Source organism: Patella vulgata, chromosome 3, assembly GCF_932274485.2.
Source record: "Patella vulgata chromosome 3, xgPatVulg1.2, whole genome shotgun sequence".
Classification (NCBI taxonomy): Eukaryota; Metazoa; Mollusca; class Gastropoda; family Patellidae; genus Patella; species Patella vulgata.
The window spans coordinates 50,014,885-50,032,935 of record NC_065881.2 but is presented as its reverse complement, the minus strand read 5'-3'; the positions used below and the strand labels follow the sequence as shown (position 1 = coordinate 50,032,935).

At 31.4% G+C, this 18,051-nt stretch overlaps 1 protein-coding gene across 9 annotated transcripts in view; it reads right to left on the bottom strand.

The window, feature by feature from the left end:
• The window catches only part of LOC126815379 (protein couch potato), a 71,267-nt gene that overhangs the window by 4,295 nt on the left and 48,921 nt on the right, over positions 1–18,051 (bottom strand). Inside the window, exons 2-11 of one of the 9 annotated variants that reach the window (XR_007677879.2) lie at positions 16,742–16,819; positions 11,168–11,221; positions 9,542–9,604; positions 7,857–7,995; positions 6,437–6,582; positions 5,580–5,624; positions 4,610–4,824; positions 3,654–3,723; positions 2,426–2,536; positions 771–855 (exon numbers count right to left, since the gene is read on the bottom strand). Coding sequence is in view for 8 of the 9 variants with exons in the window: in XM_050540982.2 (XP_050396939.1) it covers positions 2,426–2,536; positions 3,654–3,723; positions 4,610–4,824; positions 5,580–5,624; positions 6,437–6,582; positions 7,857–7,995; positions 9,542–9,604; positions 11,168–11,221; positions 16,742–16,819 (921 nt within the window). In the remaining variant the exon portion in view is untranslated. Of the gene's footprint in view, positions 1–770; positions 856–2,425; positions 2,537–3,653; positions 3,724–4,609; positions 4,825–5,579; positions 5,625–6,436; positions 6,583–7,856; positions 7,996–9,541; positions 9,605–11,167; positions 11,222–11,773; positions 11,850–11,874; positions 11,929–16,741; positions 16,820–18,051 lie in introns of those variants that run through there. The other 8 variants (XM_050540982.2, XM_050540984.2, XM_050540983.2 and 5 more) reach the window with 8 other exon arrangements.

Sequence of the window (18,051 nt, the reverse complement as noted above, 5' to 3'; positions counted from 1 at the left end):
AATAAAATAAATTATAAACCTGAAAAATTTTTCAAATTTGGTTATAGTGTGTATTATTGTTATGTATTTGTATTGAAACATTCTCATGGTTAGCATGAAAAATATATGTAAGTAGTGATTAAAATTAGCACAATTGCAGTCATTCTGGACATACTTATTTTATGCCAGTCCATTAAAGTTGTCACAGTTTTATTCTTTTGTAGGTAACGGAAGCATTTACAAGACTTTTCTAAGTGGTCAAATCACCAAAAATCAAAAGGATTTTTGCCTCATGAATAGAAAACACAGTGTATAAATTTGAACTCAATTTAGCCTGTTGTGACACAGGTAATGACAGTAATGGTATACAACTACATTTAGGCATTTAATAACACACAAAATAAGAAAATTGGTGCAAAATAAGATAAACTGAAAAGCCAAAGTGTGAGACCAGGACTGAATTAGTTCCTGACATTTTAAGTGGTGGGTGAATTATTTCCAAAGTAGATTTTTAAAAATTTTGATGGCTTTTTCCCCCAGTTATTTTAAAAACTAAAATGCATGCAAATAGGGCAATATGATTAAGTAGCATAACATTTTGATAGAAAATTTGTTAGTGATATAATCCAGAGATACAAGACGAAAAGGAGGGATAATTGAGTCTGAAAAAATATGTGACTGTCATAAAACAAAACACCCCTCAAGTGATACTTAGTAAATAAAATGATTAGCTATACAGATAAGAGTTTAATAAAAATGGATGAGTTCACTATTTAAAAGAGGTGTTTTACCTTAAGACAGATAAATATTTGCTCGTCCTGTATTAGATTCCTGATGTCACAGCTATAAAGATTGGGGCAACGCCATTTGATACATCTAAAACAATTTCCAAATTCATTTAGTTAATAATGATTTTATATAATATCAATGACAGATGAGTTAATACAAGTACCAATAACAATTACAGTAAAAGAAAACAAAATTAATTGGTTCATTTGTATGAAAATCTGAATTACTGTGTACTGTTTTGAAAATATCTGACAACTTTGAAGACTTAATACTTTAAAACAGCAATATGTCATGGAAATTAATGTGGAGGTCAACATAAATTGAGATTAATGCACCCTAGTGTAATTTTGACCCTTTTTTTAAAAAAAAAAATGTTCATTAAATAGCCAAATTTGAGATCTTAACTAAAAAGCAGCAAGATTGTCATCATATTATAATTACATCATTGCTCAGAATATTAATTAAGTCCTAATTGACATACAGCCTTTACTCAAATTTCTTACAAAATCCAGATTCAATCATATTTTCTTTCTCATTTGAATGTCTCTGAATGTCATTTTCATGGATTTTGCCATCCTTGCAATCTACAATATTGTAGTTGAATCTATGGTAGGTTTATAAGTCAACATTTGGAGTAAATTTTAGCATTAATTGAGCCATAAAATATTAGACATTTTCTGAAAAATGCAAATAAAGATCATCAACATTATTATTTTATTGCATCTGAATTAAAGGATGTGCGATTTGTGTTTAGGTTGCATTAAAGACATAACTTTCTTCTTTTATATAAAATTTCTTGGGAGTCAACATAAAACATTACAAAAAAGTTTTAAAACACAGCATGAAAATATCAAAATATTAGTTTCGATATATAGATCATAATAATAACTTTATTGAAAAATATTAGTATAAACATCATAGTAGAAAAAGTACGGTTAGAGTGTATTATTTTGATTTTCAAAATGGATTAAATATTTCTAAAAACATTCAAAACATATCATACCATATATAGATTCAGAATCATAATCATGAACCTAAAAATTCAAGTTTAAAAAACATAACCAGTTGAAAATTTAGATATTTTCAAAGCAAGAATACCTAACTTATTTATACAGAACAATCAAATTATTTATAGAGTTATGTCCCTTCTTATTTTTCCAAGCACAATTTAAGATAAAACTGAGCTAAGCCCTAACTACCCCACGAAGTAAATAAAACAGGATTCTAAGGTTAACTGTCAAAAAAATAGGACATTAAGGACCATAGCCTTTGTTTAAAAAAATCAAGCCACTCAAAAATTTTAACTTATTGATACATATTATAATACCTTCACCACAAATTTTAATGTGCCAAAAGGAATATAGATAGTGACAGCAGTAAACACTATTTGAGCGAAAGAATGTTGTTTTTTAGCCCAAGGCTTCGATTGAAAAACAGACTTAAGCATGATAGCCTATCAGTACTCGTAAGCTGTGTTCAAAACGAAAATAGATGATTTTATGTCAGAAAATGCCCAAATACCAGTTTGTGTAGTTCCCTCTATTATAAGTATATTATAGATCTATCATGCACATAAACAAATACTTATTCTAATGGATTACAATAAACATTGATAAGCTCCGACTGGCATATTTAAGAAATTAATAAATATACTTACCGCTTCTCCCATTTTATTTCTTGCGTACTCTATGCGTATACCCCCTCTATCAGATGAAAGGAGCATAAAGCCTTGAAGTCTTGCCATGGCTTCTGTTGCTGTTCTTAAATCCTGAAAAATAAATGTTCTTATTGCATTGTATGGAAAGTTTTGAATGTTTAAACTTATATAAAAGAATTTGCAAGAATTAGGTTACAAAGAAAGTAACATGTACGAAATTGATTATAATATGAAAGGCCTTATCAAGCCCATTAATATTTAATTTGCTGTAATTTTTTCCTGGAGAGAAAGTTGTTACAAGATATAGTTTGCAACCAGAGAAAATTTGGGAATATGTCTTCAGGATGACATAAAATTAGTGTCATGTTATCTGGGTACAACCTTGTCTTGATGATTCTGACCATAAAGCCAGGTTTTAAATTGTGCACATCACAATGTCTGATCTCTAGTTTGAGGTCCTTCACTGCCTAGAGACTTTTATATATTATCAAGTCATGTTATATTCATGGGTGATTTATGGCACTTATAAAATTTCAGTTCATCAGCTTCATCACTCTAACCAACAAAAATCTCAAACTTACAGGTTTCATAGAAATGGCAATTGGGTAGGCCCTACAGTACCTGGAATCGCATATTACCTTATTCTATTAAATAAACTTGATTTACTGTCAGGCTTCATTTTACCTCCAAGACCCGAGACACATCAAGGGAGGATAAATCAAAGTAAATGAGGCTCAATCATGTCAAGAACCTCCATACAATGTATCCACAGAGTCACTGAGCAGCACACTTTGTACACTAAATCACACATTGCCTATATTTGGTTGTTAGTTTTACTTGCATCAATACTCTAGTAATTGGGGTTAAAATATACCTGAAGTATTATATTTGATGCATATGTGACTGAATTCTACCCATGCATTAAACTATGAATATAAATTAAAACACTAGCTATCATTAGCTAATATTTCTCATAACAAACCAAACTTTTGTAAAATATTCTATGTATATGATGGTTAATCCCAGTTTATGAAGATGAATGTTGCAACAGAAATACACTGCTGAACACAGAGAGATTAGCTTTAAGTCAATAGAGTTTTTGCTTTCCAATATTCTCAGAATGCAACTGGTAGTAATCCCATAAAATTTGCTTTTTTCCAGTTCACTGGAATGATCTTGTTATTGATTAATGTTGTCTGAGTTCGCGGCAATTCAGCAAAATATTTACCTGGAATTCTACGAAGGCTACTGGAGAACCACCTTTATTATGCATACGTAATCTACAGAAACCCTGGAACCTAGATTAAGATATAAAAATAAAACCATCAGAATTAATTTTACAAAGTCTAAATTACAGTAAGCACACAGTGTAATTTCTAGTATCAACCTAGTGCCCTGGATTTCAAGGTCAAACACTCATGTAAACATTGGCACCAAATTCACAGTAGCGAAATTAAAAAAAAAATATCTTTTGGAAATGGAAATCAATATTAAATTTATTGGTTAAAAAAATTGAATGAAATACACAAGTAAATCTGTTTTTTCTCCTTTAAGTGCAACACGAGAAACAAGAGTTGTATAACAATCCAAATTGATGCTATAAAATCATAAAACACACATAAAATCATGTAATTACCCAAAGAGTTAAATTTGTTTTATCTTTTTGTTGAATACAGTTGATGACTCAATATTAGTCTTTTTATTGAAGGCAAGATATTTTATACAATTATAGCATTTATTTTAATAAATATTGCCATAAGAGTGATCTTAAATTTACAAATACCACAAGATAGCCTCAATACATACACTATCCAAACTTCATTTGAATGTATAAATTGTATTTTTACCCTGTTGATATAGATATCAGTACAAGACACAAGGATGTATTTTTATTAAGTTGATAATGTTTACAAAGTCTATGGATTTGTATTTTTAATCAGTTCATGTAGGTATGCCTACAAGGCCTATAGATTTATATTTTTAATTAGTTGATATAGATATCTCTATTTTTATTATGCAGTAGTTTTTTTATTCAGTTGATGTAGATATCACTACAAGATCCATGTAATTCTACTATTTACCCATTCGCTGTTTTATTATGAATATAAAATACCATAACTGTAATAATCATTAATACAATAACTGATCAATCTTAACATAGTCCAGAGATTCAAACTAACTTACGTTCCAAATAAATCCTTTAATTCTTGTTCTGAACAAAACTGCCCCAAATTAGCAACAAATAATGTTGAGCAGGGCATATTATGGGAGGTCATCAAATTGGTGGTAGTGGTCATTGCATTCATGGTAGTGGGACTAGCTAAGACGGGGGTAGTGGCGTATGATGGGTGTGGGATACCCATAGTAGCTGGGGGGCCAATAAGCGCCGTGGGTTGGATCTGAAATGATTAAAAATTCATAGAATAATTATCTTTTCCATTAAAAATTTATCTATTTTGTAAGGAAAAGTTTGCCGAGATATTATTGAATGCGGGTTATGCAATAAAAGGAAATTTGAGATTCATCCAAGATTTTATGTTAAAAATCTAGATTAGGATGACATTCAAAGTTTCAATCAGCAAAAATATTCCTTTAAGAGATAAATATGTAAACAAAATCGTCTGTTAATAGAATCCAGAACATAGAGAGTAAATAGACTTTGCCTTTTGTTCAAAACATGGTATTTTCTTCACGAAAGATTTAAATCTTAATAATTACTGTCAAGAGTTAGCATCGACTGTCGGGTCTGTTCTTTCAATGATCAAGCCAATAACTCACTTTTTATCCATGTATTGATGGGAATTTTAAAATAATATGTTGTTTTGATCTTCAATACACGTACATTAAGCAAACCTTTAAATGGGTTATAGATTCAAGTATTACAATTAAATCGGAATCATTTGAGTTCGTTTCTAACCAATTTATTTTAATTCCTGGTGGATGAGTCATGTAAAATGTCACCAGAGCTATGTCTGTGATGTACATATGTACGCGGTTTAGTCATGTCCATGCATATCAGGACAACAAATGCACTTGAGGCAAACATCGTCATAGAAAAGAAAAAAAAACAAATAAACACAAAGTACACGCTATAACACTGTTTGTGAACTACAATAATAATTTGTCAATGATTAAGTAATAAATCATGTCGTACCACAAATTGATTGCTGGGTGATACTACACGCCCATCCCATGCTCGCTGCAAAAAATTTCAAACATAGAAACCATGGAAATAACACAGCAATGGAACGAAACAGGAGATAATTGTTTATCTATCGATTTCTTATAAATTACATTTGACTCAAGTTACAAAATTTAAACTTTTTTTTTTCACAATTATTAATCGGGATGTCATTGACATTAATTTTGACTTTACATCATGATAATAAGCTTCTGTGGAATAAACTAATAATTTCTTTTAGTAGTAACAAATTCAAGTTAAACATGAAAAAATTGTGTTCATAAACAGTGTTAATAAATAAAAGACATGTATAATAATAATAAACAATTGTTAAACAATTCATTTAAAAAATTTTAACCAATCCATTTATTTCCAGACATTTATAAATAGCACTAGAAGGAAATATATGGATTGAAATGTCATTTTTGCACTGTACGAACAATTATTAGCAAACTTCATAAACAAATAACAATACTGTTAGTTTAATTTATGTGCATAATCAAGAATAATTAACAAAACATTGTTTAACATTGTGCATTTAACAAATTTCATGTGCAAAAATTACATTGTATGTAACTGAAATTGCCAATTACCTTAAACTGTACATGTTGATGATCAAAAGAAGAAAAATATTACTTGAGTAATTGAAATTTTGTGTGATTACTTGTAAAGAATGTAATTCCTTTATTTCTAATGATAAAAATCACATTTAAAAAGTATATTTTAGTACTAGAAAAAAAATTGTTAATTGATTTATATCAGCCAAAAATAATTATTGAATTGCAAATTACATTGGCACAGTGCAATAATGACTGAAAGACAAAACTAACCCGTACCGGGAGCTGTGTTAGGGCTGGGTGCTGCAACAGTGCTGTGTGATGCAGGGCAGCGGTGTGAGTCAACTCCGGATATGTGGCCAGGGGGTGGGGGGTCCAGCCCTCCGGACAGCTTGGGAAGATGGCGGGACATAGCTCTTCTGCAAGTGAAGGAAGAAAAAGACACGCACACGTGAGTACACTAATTTGTGAGTGTTAAGATAATAATAACATATTTAAATACTGACACTTTAAATATAATATAATTAAAGCAGAACATACATCTTGATTTTAATTCATATACAATTTAGAATATAACTTTAAAGATTATATCATCAATCTCAGAAAATAGATCATAGATCAAGCTCAGGTCTCCAAAAGTAACTTTGCATTATTTTGTTAAGACTGTTTCAGATCTGGTCATCACTGCTCAATTCGGAGAAATCAATGATAAACAAAGAAATACATTAGAAAAGAAGCTTGAAGCTGGTGCCTCCATCACCGAGATATAAGAAGAATATGATATAGTTGGGCAACATGCAGTGGTAAAATATTGTTATATTAAAAATAAATAAACTTATACTGTGTGTCGTAGATTATTTTAAAAAAAAAACTAGATTCTATCTATATAGATATACTACATGGAGAGTTATTGTCATAGAAAATATCTAGATGATTCAAACAATCCTAATTATATAACCTAACCAAACAATTTAAAAAAAACAAAAAAAAAACAGAGACAGACCAATGTTAAAATCATTCTTCCAATTCATTTTGTTGATTTTTTAAAGTAGCAATGTTTTTCTTTAATTTATATAAACCAAACCAATCACGGTCAGTCTTTGCATGGAGTTAAAATATTCTATATTACAGTCTACAAATCTTCACAATTTTCAAATACATTTGAAAATTCCAATTCTTAAATTGGTTGACTATTTGTTTACAGAAGTGATGTTGTTGCGAGAAAATAAATGGGCATTATTCAATAATATTTTAAGTGCCGTAAAATTTCTAAATTAATATACATATTCAACAATTAGTATGATTAAAGGCTGATAAATGAAGATAAATTGCTGTAAACTGCATCGACTTGTTGCCGTTTTAATAGAAGCAGGTTTTCCTCTTTAATATAAGTGGGTTTACTATCAAGTAATATTACAATTCCTGTCAATCGAATTTTTTATGACCCCATTATGTGGTACTGCTCAGATGTGTTTTGTGATAAAACCTTTAATAAAGATGACAATGATCTATCTCAGCAAAATTGACATCCTTTTTTGACTGATCAGGACTGATTCCGAGACTACCAAAGTTTCAATATAGTTTTGAAGCACTGCAAACAAAATAGTTTTGAAATTTAGCCTGGTCTGTTTCTGTCTTAGTTTGATGATAACCTAGACAACTGTAATATAAAACAGATAAACACAGCACTTACGCCCTGTTAAAGGATGGATAATTGTCGGGTGTGTAGCGGCAGGCTGAGGAGACTGCTGTTTGGGTTTGGTAACTTTTGTATTGCTTTTAGCAAACTCTAACCTCAATGTCTGGGGTAAGTCTGGGTCAAATCGTACACCCTATAAAAAAATATAAGATATTGAAACAAAGAGAAATCCAACAGAATTAGTTATATGCTATGTTAGTGTATTATTAAACCTTTAGACAATTTAGTACCGGAACTAGAAGCTTAAATGTTCTATATTGTGATATAGAAAAGAGTATAATTCTCTCATACTGCCAGAAGGTTCATGACAACTTAGTAAACCCACTATGTGTAACTATTTAAGCCTCAAATATCTGGATCCACAGATTGTGATAGCTCCAAGGGTTAATATGAGCTTTGGATTCTAGAATTTGTAGTCAATTTTCAGTTATAAATCAAGGTATTCTTTTAATCCAAGGTCCATTACACACAGAGAAAACTGCAAACATGTATTCTGTGTCTAATTATAAGGGGATTATTGGCAGAGGAAAGAAAACAAAGCTCTTATATACATCTACAGTTACAATAAAAACCAGATTAGGTTTCCTTTCCAAATCATGTCATTTTTGCCTATTTACCAGTAATTATAATTCTAGACAAAAATTGTGAGAATCTCTACAGACGTTTGGTCAACAATCATTCCATCACAAATAGACTAATCATCTAGTCCAACATTATATCTGATGATCTAGTTAGTACAGACTTTTGAAGCACAAGTAATTTTTCTTTTTAAATTTGATATTTGTTGGACTGAGACAACATGTGTTTAACGTATGACTCTTACCAAGGGTGTGGATTTGTGGGGGCAACTTTTGATACAGCGCAGAGTGCTGAAGGATGTCCCAGGTACTTTTGCGTAGAAGTTAACAAATTTACCTGCTTATATTCGTAGATCATGAAATATAGCCAGCTCGCGAAGAAGGGAAGGCATTTTTTGATAGTTTGATTTATTATTTTGATTGACAGCTGCGATCGGTCAATTAAGATGTTCCCTCATCCCCCCCTTCAGATTCTAGGGGGTGGGGGGGGGGACATGTTCCCTCATCCCCCCTAAATCCACGTCCATGATTCTTACTGATGTATGTGACAGCATGACAGGGATCATGAACTAATCATGTACAGAACATATCATATATATGAGATCAAGTCTGTATGGATCAATGGTTTGATTGTCCAACCAATATCATTGATTTGCTTTATAAAATTTTAATAATTTTGATTCTAAATGCCATACAGATTATCATGTTAACATATATAATATGATATTAACAAAACACTCAAATATCACATTGAGAAAAAAATCTTTAATTCAAAGTCTTGAGGGAATACCATGTATAACATAAAGTTATAAAGGGGATACCTGCTTGTATATAAACAGATTAAATAGGCTTTCATTTAGTAGAAACACAAAGTAGATAAAGTGGAGGTCCCCCTTGGGCTGGTCTATTCCTCATCAAAGGAAATCTTGATTGTCAGGTGATGACAAGCTTTCATGTTCTACTTGCACTAGGAAAACTCTAGGCATTTGAAACATTTATTATACTGGTGATTAGAGGATGTTGTAAATTAATATAGATATTAATAAACACATTAAAACATGTAAATAATAACATACAAATTTCGTTCATGTTTAAGTATACCTGTAAATCCTGCTTGGCAGTTTCAGCTGCTAACCTTGAGATAAAGGTTACAAATCCTACTGGCTGAAAAAAAAAAATAATTAGAAACTTGAAAGAAAAAGAAAACTATATGAATAATTGATCAAAGCATGCTGAGTTTTTGAAAGCAAAGAAATCCATTTCAAAGAAGAAATTGCGGTTTTCATTTATAATTCTGTTTTTCTGAAAGGTACATAATGTCATTTTTGTTTTCCTAATTTGCTTTACTAATAAATATTCAGATCTTTTACATTAATTACCAATGAATATATATATATATATATATATATATATATACTGATTGAGAATTAGAAATTTGATGGATATAAGGAATAAATTAATAAATTTGTGTTATCATATTAGAATATATGATTGGCAAATAAAAGCCAGCTGGCACGGTAAATTTAAAATTCTGCTTTGAAATGGGATTGGATCACAATAGATTTCTCAAAACTTTCAGCACTATCAGCTCAATTTCTCAAAAGGTTCATTTAGAAATCTTCCGAGTGCAATAACGGAAAATTTGACATTTTGACCTCTGGGTTCACAAACAAGAAATGTGAATTTAGCAAGTTTACATCTTTATTGAAGGGGTGATTACTTTCCATCATTTTCATCATGTTTTCATGATACAAGAATGACCTCAAATATCTCAAAAACGCCCAACGGCGGACTGGTTACCACTCGGCATTGTATTCTACGCAAAATTTTACTCTACAAAAGTTGGGTCTGGTTTTGTGTTCATTTGATTACCCTACCCCCCGGCCACACACCCACACTGAGCCTCCGGTCTATATGACATACCAGTCAATGAGGAAACTGAATAGGCCTACAGTTAATGCACTGTCAATTTCTGGAACATATACATAATAGGTTTCATACAGTATGTGGTAATTGCTTTTCACTAATTAAAGATAAGTAACCTACATCCTTACACCCATTCATTGGATTGAAATCTGACAAAATGCACCATGCTTACAGTGCTCTGTGTGATAAACATTCATTCATTTGATCTATCTACAGGGAACATATAACATACAGTAATAAATAAATATAAAAACATCATCCAAAAAAACACAGCTTTAAACAAAATTCTTTTATTGAATTATATTGTAATAACAAACTAACTCCAAAAACCCTTTGATGTTATAGGTCACCATGAATAAAATTACTCAAACAGTTTTTGTTCTTTCGAAATAATCAAGCATGATGGAATTCATGAGTCAATCTTTCAGAAAAATGCCTTTCCTCGCAACATGAACCATTAGTTAGGTGCATGTAAAAGAGGGTAAGAAGTTCACAATTTATATCTTTTTGTTGTAATTCTCGTTTGCCTCCAGGAACTTCTAACGCGGATTTCGAGCGCAAATCAATGAACATGAGAGAGAATGATTAACTAACTGTTCAGTTCAAGTGTGATGTATTGAAATGTGGCACAAGATATTTCCTCCATGTCTAAAACCTAGTTACGATTTCTAAAGGAAATATAAATCACTTGATGAAGATGATCATCTTCCTCTTTTGAATGCCAATATGCAGAAGGCATTTAGTTTTCATTGATTATTTTGTGAAAGCTGTGCTTTTTTTGCCTACGACAGGTATACTCACTGAGGTATTCTTTCCATTTTTACTGGTAACTTTCAATAATGAACCTTCGTAACCCTGAAATAAATAAGGTGCCAAGTGAACATCGTGAAACTGTGATTGCTTGTGTTGTTCACTGTGGTACAATCGGATGGAAGAAAACAGGTTTGACAAGTGCAAGATCATTCATATTTAAACTCTACTATTCTGAATCTCTTGCACAAAGTCATATTCTGATCCTACCTATTGTACCGTGGGTGAATTAAGTCGGTCAGTAAATTGCTGTAATGTGACTGTGATTGATCGATGTCAAATTGAATGAAAATGTTTTTCATTGCATGTGATGTGATTGAATTATTGCAAATATGGGTGTGACAGTACATAATACACACATTATGTAGACATTTTCTACAAGGTAAAATAAAAATCTATATCTAAATTTTGATAAAATTGTATACACCTATTACAAACCAATAAATTTTGATAAAATATTTCAAAAATAAATAATCCATATCAAATAAATCCAGAGAATTATAGAAATAGAAGATTGAATCTGATAAATTTAATAGATTTGATATATTATGATAACATCAATATACAAAGACAAGAATATAGGATTTACACACTAACATGTACAGATTTCAGGTGTTGATGTGTGTTACCATGGTGTCCATGCAAAGCTGACAGTGAGACCATTTGGGTTTTTAGTTTTTTGTGACCAAGATACTCACACAGTTATTTTTAGTTGTCTTACCCATAACTTTTAATAAGGCATTTTCATACCCCTGTAAATTTACAAACAGAGCAGAAATTAATGGGGCAAACCATTGTTTGTTTAGTCTAGTGGTAAACTTAACAGTTGTGTAATCTACATAAAAATGTAAACAAACTGTCATGATAGCCTTAGCCTATAAAAATACCAATATAAGTCATTCAAACTAAACTGTGACATCAATTTTTTTTTTAAATCAAGAATTGTTGTATGATTTAATATCATATCAATTTTATAACATGACTTCATAAGAGATATAATATGACAAAGTCAAATCAGTCAGGTTTGGTGTGTCAAGGGGGATAACTCTTGTAATCAAGCTTATTGAACATGATTACCACCAACCACTATTAATGAATATAGTTAATAAGGTACTACTAACTAGAATGGCACTTAACTATTAAGGCCATGAATAATAATTAATACTTTTATTAATCCCTCCAGATTTGATCAAATCTATTTCCCACTTGTTTATCAGATATGATGAAACAAGCATGTGAAACATCTGTCAAAAGCAGACGACTAGTCAATACGTTCAATTTTTTTACAGACGAACTTCTTCCTCAACTCAATATGCATCCATGTTTTAAATTCTTCTAACCTGTATGTTGATTTCACAAATTCTTAAAGAAATGACAAAAATCTTATCCTTTTGAGACATTTTCGAAAGCATTGAGTAATTTGGGATTAAGGAATGGCATAAGAATAATTGGTAAAGACATTTGGTTGTACAGATTGTTTAGAAGTTAAAAAATGTCAATAATGTCAACAGAGGAAAGGAGAGACAACAGTCTAAGTCAACAAAATAACCTGTTGTTTTATTGATTTAAATACCATTGTAGGTGACACCAAGAAAAATCTATAATAACTACATTACAAGCTCCACACAATATGACCTTAGAAAACAATAAGAATGATTAAAGCCAAATCATCACTGGTACATTATCATTACAATATACGGCTACATCTATCCAGGCCATCCGAAAACAATACAACCAAACAGACGACACTTGGAGTCAAACCTTTCAACCAATTTGACTACGGAAACACAAAAAGCCAATAATGGTTCAATACTGTCCCTGGAATACTTCATAACCATTAACGACAGGAAAAAAAGTAAGCGATTCAAAGAAAAACTAAAATGCCGCCAGTGATGGTAGAGTTCTTAGAGAGAACATGATTGTGTGTATTCAGATAAACCAACCAAATCAATCAATATCGAGTATAATGGTGCAGACGCGGGCAAGCAAATGTTGAAGATAATTGTTTTGGATACATTGTAAGTAGTGAAGGTCAATATACGGTTTATACAAGACTTAAACTTTACGATCGACTTTGGCTGTTGTTTTGATTTGAAGCGGCTCCTCTAAGAGATTTCAGTCTTAAAATATAAGATGAAGAAACACAAAAGATATTTACATGGGTTAGTCGATGCTTAGTTACCGATTATCATCTGGCCTAGGGCAGAGTAAATCATGTTTAAATTTGCTACAGTCTAATGGAGGGCAATATTTGGCATCAATAATTTACATATCTGTGACATACACAAATATTGATGTTTATTGACCTACGAGAAGCTCTGTACTGACTGACATTTAAAATTAACACCGACAAAATAGAGAAGATTAGACAAAATCAATAATATTTATAATGTTTGATGAATGATGTTTATTACAATAATATTCTATTTCATCACAATCAAGTCAACTAAACATATCACAGAATAGTCAGAAATAAAAATGGCTCTCAAATATAGGCAAAATATAAAAGAATTACTGTGATATATACTGTGGTATAATTAAGCTTATCCTCCTTTCATTAAAGGCTTAAAATGGCTAAACTTCTTTGGGTTCTAAAAAAAAATGTTTATTTCATTGGGTTTTACATGTTTATTTGTTTGTGGGATGACAATCTGTCTTTATGCGAATAAAGCCATCACTGACCAAAATATCAATTCAATACTTTTTTCTCTATTTTTACCTAGTTCAATGAGATCTGGTTCCTTTTAAGCCCCAAAGAGCCAGAATAATAGATAGATATGAAGTTTCTGACCATACACGAAAGTATTTGTATCTAAAAAGAAGTGGTCCAAAAATTATTTGTACCCAAAACTGTAAATGCAAAGAGCGTAATCTGGTGGTTTTCTCCTGGTTCAATGATTTACTCTCATTACTAAAGAGCAAAAAATACTAGAATAAAGATTTACCTTTTAGCTCAATAATAACACCCAGATGTGTTGAGTGGACATTCAAATCAATTGCATAGAATTCGACCAGTTTACCAGAAATACACCTACACACTTAGTTATTATGGTATATACTTGATTTCTTTATTAGTACCTCAGTATTCAAGGGCAAATATTGTCAGATGTCAATAAAATCTATACTAACTATAGAGTATCCTTTAACAGGTGTGCTGAAAGCTAATTACATTTGTATAACTAGTCAAATTATATTTATTTTATCAAATTGAGCCAATAAGAAAAATGCAAAAATCGTCGCAATTATACAGTAATGGTACAAATTAAAATTAATCAATTCCTCTAAAAAATAAAATTCCTAGCTGCACTAAGTTGTCATTATTTTTTCAAACTGAAATTCATTAGTTATACACAAAAACACATACTTATGGAAAAACAGCTACTTATTCAATAGTCAGTAAATGAAATCCACTAAAGCTTTAGGTCTGCAAGTACCTAGAGCCACGGTGGCTTAGAGAGTAATATACCAATCAGACGCTTATTTTTAAACCAGTTCAAAATTGTCGGGGATTTTAAGACAGGATTGTGTTGCGTTCACACATACTATAAACCAAACCAGTTTAAGTATTCTGACCTCTTCGGTCAGAGGTTAGAGTTAACTACGCATGGGTAGCTTCACATTCTTTATTCGGTTCTCGCACACTTTCGATAACACTGGCACTGCCTAACCCTGACATTTTCCCAGGAATGTAACTTACTGCGTACTGCGCATGCTCAAAATGAGCTAGAGCCGGGGTTTTTAAGCCAACCCATTCAGACGGCCAAGATGAACCAGTTTAAAAATAAAAGCCTTCTCAAAGACAGGTCACAAGCTGGGGTTTTTAAACTGGTTTATTTGCCCCATATTTCAACTTAAGCATCTGAACAGGCTATAAGACATTGGCTCACTAACCTGGAGGTCCTGTATTCGATCTCTGCGTTGGCTGAGAAAGTTCATCAGGATTTTCCGGCACGCAATTTTGCCCAGCAGTGGTACATAAAACAGACCTTCAACTAACCTTTTTTCATTGATTGTAGTGTATTGCTACTATGTGTTACAGCTATAAGGATTTAATATTGCCCGTATTTAGATTTCAGCATTTGTTACAGTTACAAGGATATAATATTTAGATGTCAATATTTGTTCAGCAACCACAATAAATTTCCCAACTTTGTAGTAGCTTGGCAGACAGAACAATCTTTGCCATGACCTAGAAAACTCCAGGAAATATTTATAACTTAATGTGAACTAGATCAAGAGATGACATATTGACAGATATAATTTGACTTTGTTTACAGATGAAGATGATGATGGAATAGATTTTAAAAACCCATCAACGCTATTAGAGGTCAATTTTATACTTGTAAGGTAATATTTTCAAATAAAAAACTGATTAAAAATTATGTCTTCACCCAATACAAACAATTTCTGACTCTACCCCAATTTTATACTTGTAATTAAAGCAATATTTTCAAATCAAAAACTAGTTAGAAATTCTGTCTTAACCTAATACAACATTTTTTTGGCCCTACCCTAATTGACTATTCCTTCTGGTCATCTCTATTTTTAATCAAATATTCATGTAGAATATCAAATACGGAGATGGAGAAAGGGCATAAAGTCATAGAATTTAGCATCTGGTTAAAAGGTAGCCTTCTGAACTTACTTATTATTAATGATTGTATATATCGCATTCTAACAATGATACAATATAACTACGGTATGTGAGCACAGACCCTAGGGGATACAAAACATATTTCGTCATTCAAGTGGCATTTGAAAGGGATGCATATTGAGAAAGTGTAGCCAAACATACAAGAGACAATCTCAAAGGAAAATGTCAGTACAAGAGCAGACCTGATCTGTCTCGCTTCCTACACACTGAGAGTAACATTGAGAACTTGCTTATAATTCAATACAGAAAACCACCCAAACAAACATTTCTCTACTTATTAAACTCTTCAACTCATTTCAGGGCATCTCTTATAAATGTGGAGCAAGTAACACTTGAATTTGAAGAACCAGGCCTAAGGTAAAAACAGACATATCAAGTCAAACTGATTCCAATGCAGCTCTAAAACTCAATTTTAAAGGACCTGTTCCAGATTTCACAGGGTACTTTGTTGATAAAAGTGGGTCTAAATAAGTAAAGGTCAAAATGAACAGAATGGCTTGTCAGAAAGTTTCAGGTCAAAATCATTAAAAAGTTAGTATTTCTGTGAAAAGGTACTGCACACCTTCAGGATAAAAGTTTATAAGAATTTTTCACTGATTCACTGATCTGGGAATTCTCCTTTAATCACTTTGTCTATTCTTAACACAAACCAAAATAAGTGGAGGTTATTATGTGTTCGATAGTTAATTTGAAATGGTCATGGAAATTTCACCCAGACAGTGCCAGTTTCATCCTAATGACAACAAAATTCAATTGTCTTTCGGTGTCTTTATGGTGCACTGTCAATTCTGTAAACTAGACCTTATTCTTTACATTAACCCTATGAATGACTAGTCCCTTGTCCTCTTTTCAGCCCAGCTAGACCACCATGAATGCCTTTATAACAGAATAAAACTTGAAATTCTACTCACTTTATATGCCCTGAATAATAAGTATAATTCCCTGGGTTTAGCATCCATTGGTAATCCACTAACAAACAGCGTCCTAACCTGAAAAATAAAAGAACAAACACATTAGATGTCTCCAGGTATTGTGTTGATCTAATCTTTTGTGTATGACAAAGTGACGACTTCATGGAATTGACACCTAATGGTGACACTCTAGACAGTAAATATTGATAAAACAAAGAAAAAAACATTTTCTAACATTTGTCAATGTCTTCAGTAATTTGTCTCAGCTGGGAGCTTGATTTTCTCCTGTAGAAAACCATCAGAAAATATTTGACAACAATGAGTTATTAGTTTTTAGTAGGAGGTAAACTCTTCCACTTTCTATTGCAAAGAACATCAGAGGTTTAGTAAAAATAAAAATCGGAAGTCCTGCATTAGTTTGACATACCACATCTTTAACTGATTCAGGTTTGTCAGTGAAATATTGAAATTCTTATAATGCTACGCCATTGATATAATATGTGTATATTGACCCAAAATAAAACAAATTACTATATTTCATATTTTTATTGCTTATCAAAATAGAAAATAAAAGGATGTTCTAGCTTTTGTTGCACACATAGATCACTGACAGTCGATAAACTTTAAAAGGTTTTTTTTACGTTGTTGTTTCATATAATTGGTTTAATATTAAATCTATAAATGAAACTGAACTAAAATGAGAGAAAATGATGAGATAAAAGAAATGATCAATGGAACATAAATTTTTTACCACCATTAATAACATTATTTAAGAAATGTCAGACAACTGAACAATGGACTAGACTAAAAGGCTTAACGGTAACCATTCAAATTCAAATATTTTCGTATACTATAATTCAAGAGTTGATTAAAATCAGATAAAAGTATATAGGTTAGCATTGTTGTGATTGTAACAACTGGTTCATGAAAACAACAAAGAAATAAAACTTTCCACATTTTATGTCCGAATATGAACAAATGGTAATTTATTTCCAATAAAACAATTGAATTCTATTCAAATACAGATTGTATAGATCATTTTAGAAACAGGTGCAAGACTGATATACTACTGAATCAATAGACAAATAGTTTCATTGATCCCATCTGAAGCATAAATATGTTGCACAAAATACAATTATATAAACTTGAATAGTAATAGTTTTGCAGCACAATTTTCATTTTGATCTAGATCATATGTACGGAAAATGGAAATAATCTACTAAAAATGTGATAATAAACAGCAACTCTGCTACTTTTATTGATTTCAGATTTCCATCAACTCACACACAGTAGCCTACATAAAAATACGG